This window comes from Impatiens glandulifera, chromosome 1 (assembly GCF_907164915.1).
Source record: "Impatiens glandulifera chromosome 1, dImpGla2.1, whole genome shotgun sequence".
In the NCBI taxonomy this organism is placed as follows: Eukaryota; Viridiplantae; Streptophyta; class Magnoliopsida; order Ericales; family Balsaminaceae; genus Impatiens; species Impatiens glandulifera.
In genome coordinates this window covers 134,192,023-134,203,572 of record NC_061862.1, presented here as the reverse complement: position 1 = coordinate 134,203,572, position 11,550 = coordinate 134,192,023, and the positions used below count along the sequence as shown (strand labels likewise).

At 28.1% G+C, this 11,550-nt stretch overlaps 1 protein-coding gene across 1 annotated transcript; it reads right to left on the bottom strand.

The window, feature by feature from the left end:
* Window positions 1-1,766: 1,766 nt before the first annotated feature.
* On the bottom strand, window positions 1,767-2,791 carry LOC124936303 (heat stress transcription factor B-2a-like). The gene is made up of 2 exons (XM_047476795.1): window positions 2,495-2,791; window positions 1,767-2,395 (listed from the first exon to the last, which is right to left on the bottom strand). Exons 1-2 carry the CDS (start codon window positions 2,717-2,719, stop codon window positions 1,868-1,870), a joined length of 753 nt encoding a protein of 250 aa, XP_047332751.1. The 5' UTR covers window positions 2,720-2,791; the 3' UTR covers window positions 1,767-1,867.
* Window positions 2,792-11,550: the final 8,759 nt, after the last annotated feature.

Genomic DNA, 11,550 nt, shown 5'->3' with positions numbered 1-11,550 from the left:
TTTAGAAGATATTTAAATTGTATGGATGAAAACTGGATATTTTAGATAAGTTTAGTTAAATTATTAAAGGTTAGTTTGATTCAGTTTATTTTTAGCCTATTCGCTCTGCCTGTTTATCCAGTTTATTCTCAGTATAGATTTAATTATATGATTTAATGAACACAAGGCCTAATAATAGAGTTGAGCTCTTTTTATTATAGTTTAAATAACAATGATATTTAAAATAAGAAGAGTATAAACTCAACAACAAAAAAAATTAACTAAAGTAAGTTCACGAATTTGACGTGGCCTGTCAGGTTGTCCTCACGTCCTGGAACCGCTCATTTTGGATCCCGAAACGCTCATTTTGAATCTCGAAATCGTTCATTTCGGATCCCAAAACTGCTCATTTCGAATCTCGAAACTGCTCATTTCAGTTTATTCTCAACTTATTACCGTCCATTTATTCAGTTTATTCTTAGTAGTATATTATTTTTAAATTACTTTGATGGTTTGTTACAATTATTTGGGTAAAATAATTATTATATTTGTAATAATTTATTATTTTGTTAATAATTTAAATAATATAATTAATTAGAATATATAATGTAGACTTAATTATGTGATTTTTGAACACAAGGCCTAATAATAGAGTTGAGCTCTTTTTATTATTGTTTAAATAACAATGTTTTCAAAATTATTAGTTTTTACTTAAATAACACCTTTGATATTTAAAATAATTACCTTTATTAAATGTATAGGAATATAATAAAAAAAATTACATAATATCCTAGAGTTTCGAATATTATTAAAAATTCATTAATGTCGCCGAGATTTTTATAGAATAAATTTTATTTTATTTTATATTAATTTTACTTAAATGTTTGTCTTATTAAATACCAGATTAAATACCAGATAAGAAGATAGTGTTTTTTTAATAGACTATTCAAGTACCCGACTTTATTTATTGTATTGATCAATATCATAATTCACAACTCATACATCTTTCTGGCCATACTTTATATCAAATTTTTATTATTAATTAGTTTTACTCATAATAGTACTATTTATTTGTTTGGATGGTGTCAATATTGAAAACCACGTCACTTATTATTTTTCACACTTAAATGAATCTATGTATATATATCAACATTTTGTTTGAGTTGTTAAAAATCTGCTTAGTCAAATTCAAAATATTACAAAAGAATTTGGAAGAAGAATAAAAAAAATTATTTATATCCCCAACTATAATTTGGAGTTTTTTTCTTCACATACCATTTAGACATATTTATCTCTAACATTTAATTTTTGGCGAGCTCAAAAAGATAAACGTAATCTTTTCAACAATAGTTATTTCTTCAACACAAATCAACTAGATTATGACTATTTATTTCTTTTGTTACCACTCCTATGTGTGTACACTATCACATAATCTCATTATATGTAAATGAGTATCCAAAATCCAAAACTATTGATCTTGTAACCAAATATGCATCTATAAGACTATCATTTTTTTCATTTTTTCATTGTTCCTCACAAGTAAGTGTGAGCATAAAATGATAGTTCAAATTCGAATAATCCAAAGTTCAATTTAATTTTCAATTTTGACTAATTTATAATTTGTATAATTTGGATTAGAAAAGTTTGTTCCCTCTTAGTTACAAGTATAAAAACTAATGGATTTCTTTATGCATCACTATATAGCTTGTCTCACAACACGTTCATTTGGTGCCAAGAATTGAAAAAATGTTTCCAATTTTTAAAAGTCAAACTATCTCTAAAAGTACATCAAATAAACCTCGATTAGTTCACCAACTCTCTCAAAACTTATTTACAAATTTAGAATTTCTTTAAATTACGAAAATACCCATCTCCCTCATCATCATCATCAAACAGCACTATACTGTCCAAGCTGCAACTCCGGACATCCGTACACCTCTGCCTTCTCCCCGCAGCCATTAATTCTCTTCTGTCTTTTCGCCCCAATACGAACCCCAAACAGTTTCGTACTAACCGATTCTTCATCTCCCTCCACCTCCACCGGCAAAAGATCAAGCTGTTTCATCGCCGGCAAAGAACTCTCTTCTTGCAATTGATAATTATTAACATAGTTCGAAGTCTTAGAGATTATAGTCTGAAACAAACTTCTAATCTCACTCAACTCCCTACTAAGTTTATTATTCTCATTCCTTAACCTTTCATTTTCTTCAATCAGTTCCAAATTATTCCCAGAACTCGAAATCGACGAAGAATTAGTCCCTTGTTCTTCTTCACTCGATGGTAGAACTTGATCAGGTGATGATGTAAATGTAATAACAGACTTCCGCCGAGAAATCTGGCAGAGAAGATGTTTTTTCCCTCTTTGAAAGTTCTCATTTGAGAATTCCCATCTATCAGGCACGATCTTTCTGAATTGCTGTAAAACAGAATGGACAAAAAACATTTCAAAATCTTATCTTTTTTGTAATTGAAGACATGGATGGGTACTGGGTAGTGTTTTGTTTTGAATACTTACATAGGTGTTGAGTTGACGAATGAAACTGGAAAAGTTGTCGTGTTTGAAGAACTTGGGAAGAAGGGTTTTAGCGAATTGAGATGGATCCCATACTATGAAACTAGATCCTTCTTTGTTCCATGAAATGATTTCGTCGGTGGAATGATCATCGACTATACTGTATGTTTTTGATAGAAATGGGGTCGGAGAAGTTGACCTTGCATCGGCGGCGGCTCCGGCGGTCATTGTTAATTTGTTTCTGATAGTGATGGAAGAAGCTTGTTGGAAAGATCTGGAATGATTATTGTGACTGTAAATGGAAGAGATTTGAGAGTATTATAAGATTGAGAATTATTGAGTGGGGGTTGAAAATGTGGGGACTGACGCTATTAAGAAAGTGTAGAAAGTTCGGGAAGGAGAAATAATTTTCATTCTCTTTTGTTTATTGTTCTTTCTAGAAATTTCTTTAAGAGTCCGTTTGGAAACTTTTTATAATTTTGGAGCTTGTTTTTCAAATAACCTAACAAAATTAATTATTACATCACTCCATTTTTCATCTATTAAATCAATTAATTCATTAATCAAAATACTAAAACACTTTTTATTTTAAATTATTATTATTTATTTTATTTATATAGGGCTTGTTCGGTCCAGATTATTTAAATAACCTGGAAAGAGATAAAAATGATTATTGGTAATGATTGGTGATAATTTTGAGGAAATGATAATGTTTTTTTTGGTAAAAAGACTTAAAGGGTATTGATATATATAAATAAAATAAATAATTATAATTTAAAATAGAGGGTATTTTAGTATTTTGATTAATGACTTGATTGATTTGAATAATGAGAAAGGGAGTGAAGTGACAATTGATTTGGTTGGGTTATTTTAAAAACCCAAATACGAATAAGGCCATATATAAATACCCTTTAAGTTTTTTTACCAAAAAAATATCATTATTTTCTCAAAATCATCACCCATGATTATTATTTTATCCTCTGGGTTATTTAAATAAACTTGTTCCAATTCTAGAATCTAGAAGGAGAAAAAACAATTATTGTTGATCATTTTAAAGTAAAAATAATTTAAAATATATGATATTTTAGTATTTTTGTTAATGAAATAAATGATTGATTTGTTGAGAAATAATTAATTGAAAAATTGATTTGATTTAAGTTTTTTAAAACTAACCTAAAGCCTTAATTATTTATACATTAATATTTTTTTATAAAAATAATAAAAAAATTATATATTAAAGTTTCAGAGTGAATTTGATATTTTGATCTCTTAAATTCTTGTTATTTTATTACATTGATGGGTTAATCCTTGATTAATAGATATTATTAAATTTGTAAATTAATACATAAATAACATATTAAAATTTATTTATTTTTTGTTCCAAGCTCATATCTACCTCTAGAACTTAGCGTATACAAATTTGGTATATGAATCCTCATTTGAAATTATTTTCATAAAAATGAAATAAAATATGAACTTTGAATTAAAATTCAAAATTTATTTTTATTACTAAATAATGTAAAAATTACATTATGATTAATATGATGTGTTTTTTTAATTTAATTTTATTCTTTATAAAATGTTGGTTTGGCCTTTCAATATTATCACTTCAATGTCTTATTATTTTTTAATGAAAAATAAATTTAAAATATTTTTTTATTTAAATAATACTCTTTTATTTAAACTATATATATCTTGAGAGAGACTATACTGTACTAAACAAAACAAAAATGTTATTTTCAATAGAGTTTTTAATATATATATTTTAAAATACCTCCTAAATAAAAACATGACAAAGCTTGCTACATATAAAATCTCAGAACCTTGAAATATCTTATTATACGTGAAGGGTTATGAATTTAGAGAATTGTATTACAAGTTTATAAATTTAATTTAATTTTTTAAAAGTAAAAATAATGAAATTGGACCATTTTGGGCAAAATAAATATTTTTAATTTATTTAAAAAATAATAATATCTCAATTTTGATTAAATAATATTCTATAATATATTTTAGTTATTTAAATTTCTTCGTTTCAAATTCAGTTTCACGTGAATCTCTGGTATTTCTAAATTGTAATAAATATAATAGAAGTATTTGAAAAACATTTGGAATGGAGTAGAGTTCAATTAAAATTATTTAATTTATTAATTTATATAATTAAAATTTATTCTAAAATATTGTTTTATCTACATCATTCTCTCAATACCATCTTACAAAAAAGTTGTTAAATACACTATATTATTTTTTAAACTCAGATCCAGATCCAGAATTAAGTGTGTTTCCACCGTTAACGAAGAATGGAAAAAATATATATAATGGCCATTTATAAATTTTATTTAGCAAGTGGGTAAAAAAATATATTTTAAATTGAAAGGCTAATATGCAATTTCAGCATAAAAGGGAAAATATGATATGATGTGACAGATGTAAATAAATGTATAGAAAATTTAAGATATGGGCGATAACCGACTAATAAGAAAATGTACGAAAGTTCGGGAAATTATCTTCGTTACTTTCTTGAATTTTCTTTTATATGACACCTAATATATAATATTATATATATATAATTAAATTAAGATTAGAAATGAAGAAACTAATAAGATCTTGCTTGAAATTTTTATTTTCTTTTAATTTTTAAAATAAAGTTTATTATCAAATAAATTATCATCTTAATTATTAAATTTATAATTAAAATATCTATATATTCCTGCTTTAACTAAGAATCTTTTAGTTTACTTTTACTAAATTTTAATTTTAAATAAATATATATTTTTTTTTAATAATTTATGGCGAAAGCTATCATAATCACTTTCTTTTAAATATTTTTTAAATACAAGATCAAACAAGTTTTAAGATATTATCATTTATTGGATTTGAGTTATATAAATTTTAATATAATATTGTATTTGTAACTTAATTACTAGTATTATCATTTATTAATATTATTAATAGTTAAATTAATAATAATAATAATAACAGTTCTGCTAAAAATAAATCAATATACCGACATTAAAGATGTAATGTAGAATTTTAAATTGTGACCGGGCAACAAAATAATTGCTCCAACGGATATCTTTAATTTTTTTTAAAGTGATAATTGTTAAACTTAACACTAGATAAGACTTTTGAAATGTTTATTAAAATATTCAGTACCTTACAAAATTAATAAAAATAATAATTTAAATTTTAGTAAAAAAATATATAAATTAAATTCAAAGTTTAGTTTAGTTATAAAATTGACTTTATCTTCATAATTGAACACTGTTTATAACCGGGTACCAAATAAAAAGAGGTAGTTAACCACTCCTCTTGATATTGTTATGTTACGAAAGTCTCATGTTCAGCATTAGAATGGACAATTCAGGTTTCAGGAAATAAAAATATTTATTTTAATGAAATAAAAGATATTTTAATATTTTTGTTAATAAATTAAGTATGTAAAATTAATAAGAGTGAATAAAGTAGTATTTAATTACAATTAAATATAAAATGAAGAAAAAATATTTTTGATTATGGTTTGAATTTAGATAAAAAAGACATTAAAATATTTATATAAAATGGGTTTGGATTTGTTTTTTATAAAATCTTAATATAGTTGAAATATATTTTGATTATACTCTTTGTTTACGCTAAAGCATATACAACTATTACCCTACCTAGGTAAAGTTAAAGTTAATTATGGTTAGATGGATTCAGTTAATTGCGTGTATATTTATAAGAATCTGTTTATTTAATACCTTAGGTAAGTTTGATTCATTTTATATATCAGTCTTATTTATTTTTTATATTTATAATATTATTTAATAATTAATAATATATATATATATACATGGTTATATATATTTATTAATTAATTTAATTTTAAATATTAATAAATTGTTTAAATTAAGAAAATAAATTTAATGGGTATATTAATTTTTATAAATTTTTATTAATATATCATTTTAAATATTAATAATTAAATTAAATTAAAAATATATTATATTAATATATTAATTTTTATTAATATATAATTTTTAATATATATATATATATATTTAATATAAATATAATATAAGAAGATATATAAAAAAAATCATTATAATTTATTTATATCTTTAAGAACACAAAATTTAAATATATAAAACAAAATTATTATTTTAATTTTTTATTATTATTATAATTTTTTTTTTTTAAACTTCAAAAACAAAACAAAACAAACATTTGTCTTAATTTTGAATTAAATAAGTGAATAATCCAAACATAGAGCTAAATAAATGAATACAACAATCAACCACTCAAACAACAATTAATTTAAATCTCGCCTTGAAAATGATATATAGGTTGCGTGACTTCAACATAATAATGCTCCAATTTTGACATAAACACCAATTTTGCTCATTATTGAGAATTACCAAGTTAAATTTCTTGAATTGATAAAATAAACAAGAACTATTTGATTGAGTTCTTGAAGAGAAAGATTGAAATAATGTTATTGATTGAATGAATAATCTTTACAATAGTTTATCTATTTATAATAGTAATAGAGAAATAACTAAATTGAGAAAATATAGGATTTGGTTATTATATTTAGCCTAATTAATAGGAGATAAAATATAGGATTTGGTTATTATATTTAGCCTAATTAATAGGAGATAAATAAATAATTTCTCTTATTTATTTAATATTTTATCATCCCCTTCAAGCGAAAAGGTGAGGCACAAACCGTGAGCTTGCTACGTAAAAGAGCAAATCGATGAGAAGAAAGACCTTTGGTGAAGATATCAGCCACTTGATCTTCAGTAGGAATATATTGGATGAGTAGTTGTTTACGAGCAACTTTTTCCCGAACAAAGTGAAAATCGATTTCAATATGTTTTGTGCGAGCATGAAATACCGGGTTTGCTGATAAGAATGCGGCACCAATATTATCACACCATAGAACCGGAGAAGAAGAAAGTGAAACTCGAAGTTCACTAAGTAGAGATTGAATCCAACAAAGATCAGCAGTTGTATATGCAAGAGCACGGTATTCAGATTCAGTACTAGAGCGAGCAACTACTTGTTGTTTCTTAGAATTCCAAGAAACGAGGTTGTCACCTAAAAAAATACAAAATCCAGTTGTTGAACGACGATCATCGGGACATCCTGCCCAGTCAGCATCAGAGTAGGCAGCAAGAGTGAATTGTGAATTTGGACGAAGAAAGATCCCATGACGAGGAGTATGACGAAGATATCGAAGAATACGTTTAACCGCTCCCCAATGAGAAGATGTGGGAGTTTGCATGAATTGACAAGCTCGATTGACAGCAAAGGCTAACTCAGGACGAGTTAGTGTAAGATATTGTAGAGCCCCTACTATACTACGATAGAGAAACGGATCAGATAAAGGATCACCATCATGTTTAGAAAGGGATGAGCCAGCAGAGACGGGAGTGTGTAATGGCTTTGCTTGAATCATATCAGCCCGAGTGAGAATATCGTCAATATACTTGGATTGAGAAAGAAATAAGCCATCTTTGGTACGAGTGGCTTCCATTCCAAGAAAGTAATGTAATTGACCTAAATCTTTAACAGGGAATAATTTATTTAATTGAAATATAATTTTTGTTAGAAACGATTTAGAGTTACCTGTGAGAATAATATCGTCCACATATACTAAAAAGTATGCTGTTATTTGAGGTGCATGATACGTGAAGAGAGCCGTGTCAGATTTTGATTCTATGAAATCAAAAGATAGTAGAGCAGTCCGGAGAGTAGCATACCAGGCACGAGGAGACTGTTTAAGACCGTATATTGCTTTATGAAGTTTGCATATATGATTAGGAAAATCTGGATGGACAAAACCGGGTGGTTGTGCCATGTAAACTTCTTCTTGTAGAGACCCATGAAGAAATGCATTGCTAATATCAAGTTGATGAATGAACCATTGATAAGATATTGCCAAAGAAAGAATAACACGAATAGTAGTGGGTTTTGCCACAGGACTGAATGTCTCTTCATAATCAATACCTTGTTGTTGATGGAATCCTTTAGCCACGAGACGTGCTTTATGTCGATCAATAGACCCGTCAACTTTATGCTTGAGTTTGAAAACCCATTTACATCCAACAATATTATGAGATTGTGTACGAGGAATAAGAGACCATGTTTTATTCTGAATAAGAGCATTATATTCATTTGTCATGGCAAGAGGCCATTGCGGATCCTTATTAGCTTTGGTAAAACATGTAGGTGTAGTAGCGGAAGAAGTAGCAATGAGAGCTGATGAGGACATAGACTGTGCTTTATTGCGTGTGATCATATGATGAGTAGAAGATGTAGGTGCATTAACTGTTGTGATAACTGGTTGTGTTGAAGGAACAGTAATAGTAGTAGAAGAAGATGTTATAGTGTTTGGTGATGTTGTTGAGGTCGAAGATGGTGATGATGAAGACGGTGAAGTGATATGAGATAATAGAGGTGGTATTGGTAAATTAAGTATAGTTGTTAGAAGAAATGTCTCGTTATCTTCTTGTGGTTTAGACAAGCGCACAAGGTCCTTATTTTTGAAAGGAAAAGTGAGTTCGTCAAAAGTGACATGTCGAGAGATAAATATTCGTCCAGACGGAATGTGAAGACACTTATAACCTTTATGAGATGAGCTGTAACCAAGGAAACTGCATTCAGTAGTATGAAAATCGAGTTTGTGTTGATTGTACGGCCGTGTGAGTGGATAACAAGAACACCCAAATGTCTTCAAAAAACCATAATCAGGAGAAGAGTTAAATATAGTCTCGAATGGTGAACGTTGATGTAATGTCGGAGTAGGAAGACGATTGATAAGATATGTGGCTGTTTCAAAAGCTTCACTCCAATAATGTAGTGGCATAGATGCATGAGCCAGTAAAGTGAGACCAGTTTCCGTAATATGACGAATTTTTCGTTCAGCAATGTCATTTTGCTCACTAGTATGTGGGCAAGATAAACGATGTAAAATACCATGATTATCTGTTAATGATTTGAAATTTCTATATTCTCCTCCCCAATCAGTTTGCAATATTTTTATTTTACGACTAAATAAATTTTCAACAAGTCGAAGAAAGTTGATAAACGTATTCAAAACATCCGACTTTTTCTTTAGCGGATATATCCACGTGAATTTGCTAAAATCATCCACAAAATGTACGAAATAACGACAACCATTAGATGAAAATTCAGGAGCAGGTCCCCAAACATCTGAATGAATTAGGTCTAAAGGAGCCATAAATGTAGATTTCGAAGCTGAAAAAGGTAGTTTATGTGCTTTCCCATATTGACATGATCCACAAAAAGAAATAGTATTACTACCTGAAACTGGTAATTTAAAGTGTGATATAACTAAAGATGTAGTAGCGCTAGAAGGATGTCCAAGTCGTGAATGCCAAATTTGAGCCGGAGATCTAATACCAATAAATGCTTGTTTATTAGAACATGTTGAAAACGAACTTTCAGTAGGTTCAACGCAATAAAGTCCGTCCTTGAGTAATCCCTTAAGAAGCACTATCTTCGTATCTCGGTCTTTAATAAGACAAATATTTGGGTGGAATTCAAAAAATACGTTATTATCTGATGAAAATCTCGCGACACTCATCAAATTTTTAGTAATATTCGGAACATGTAAGATATTACGTAAGTAGAGAGATTTTTGTTGATTTAAAATTTTAGTCGTACCAATATTATAAATATTCAGAGGCATACCGTTTCCGACTTTGATAGTTTGAGTACCTATATAAGGAGCATGTACATGTAGATTATTAAGATCGGAAGTAATATGGTCGGTAGCACCTGAATCTGGACACCAAGTGGGATCTACAATAGTAGACGATGTAACTAACATTGTCGTAGGATTTGTAGAAGGATTAAAACGAGGACACTCGAGAGCACTATGTCCTTGTACATTACATATTTGACAAGATGGATTATAAAAACAACTTTCGGAGCGATGACCAATTTTATGACAAAAATTACATTGCGGACGATTATTGTCTCGGTTCTGTCTTTGGTTCTTTCCGCCTCCATGCATATAAATATAAGCAACATTCGCCGAAACGTTTGAGCGCGAAATATTTTCATAATGGAATTTTCTTTTCTTGAATATGAGTCGTTGTTCATAATTTAGAAGTATGTTTGTCATCTCATTAAACAATAGATCTTGTCCGGAAGTTAGAGCACATATCATCGGCTCGAACTCGTCTCCAAGCCCGTTGAGTAGAGTTAGTTGCAGATCTTGATCAGAAACATATTGTCCGGCAGCAATAAGTGCATCTGATAGGTTTTTGATGTGTTGAATGAAGTTAAGAAGAGAATCACTACCTTTGTGTGCGTTTAGGAGTTGACTCCGTAACTCAAATAGTCGGCTCTTTGATTGAGAAACATAGATTTTCTCTAAGGTTTTCCAAAGTTCTTGTGCCGAAGATGATTTTGAGACTTGTTGACGAATCTCGTCGGTCAATGTTGAAAAGAGCCATGCAAGTACCCTTTGATCTTGGATACGCCATTGTTTAAACTTTGGATTCTTGATTTGAATTGCATTATTTTGACCATCTGTTTCTTGAAGAAATTTGGGAGGAGTTTTAAGATTTCCTTCTACTATATCCATAAAATCATAACCTATCATGATTGGAGTAACTTGTGATTTCCAATAGATATAATTATATTTATCAAGCTTTACGCTTCCAGATATTATTGGTAGAACTGAGGAGTGATATTGTTCTTCCATTGAAATCGTTTTCGGGAGTTTTCCCTTATACGCTCTGATACCAAGTTAAATTTCTTGAATTGATAAAATAAACAAGAACTATTTGATTGAGTTCTTGAAGAGAAAGATTGAAATAATGTTATTGATTGAATGAATAATCTTTACAATAGTTTATATATTTATAATAGTAATAGAGAAATATAGGATTTGGTTATTATATTTAGTCTAATTAATAGGAGATAAAATATAGGATTTGGTTATTATATTTAGCCTAATTAATAGGAGATAAATAAATAATTTCTCTTATTTATTTAATACTTTATCAGCCTCCAAGTACGAATGAGGGAGTTGCAGTCGT

Excerpts from the sequence above, each read along its gene's own strand:
- LOC124936303 (XM_047476795.1), bottom strand. The coding sequence starts at position 2,719 with ATGACCGCCGGAGCCGCCGCCGATGCAAGGTCAACTTCTCCGACCCCA. Across the intron at positions 2,396-2,494 it reads TTCGTCAACTCAACACCTAT|CAATTCAGAAAGATCGTGCC; the intron begins GTAAGTATTCAA and ends TCTGTTTTACAG.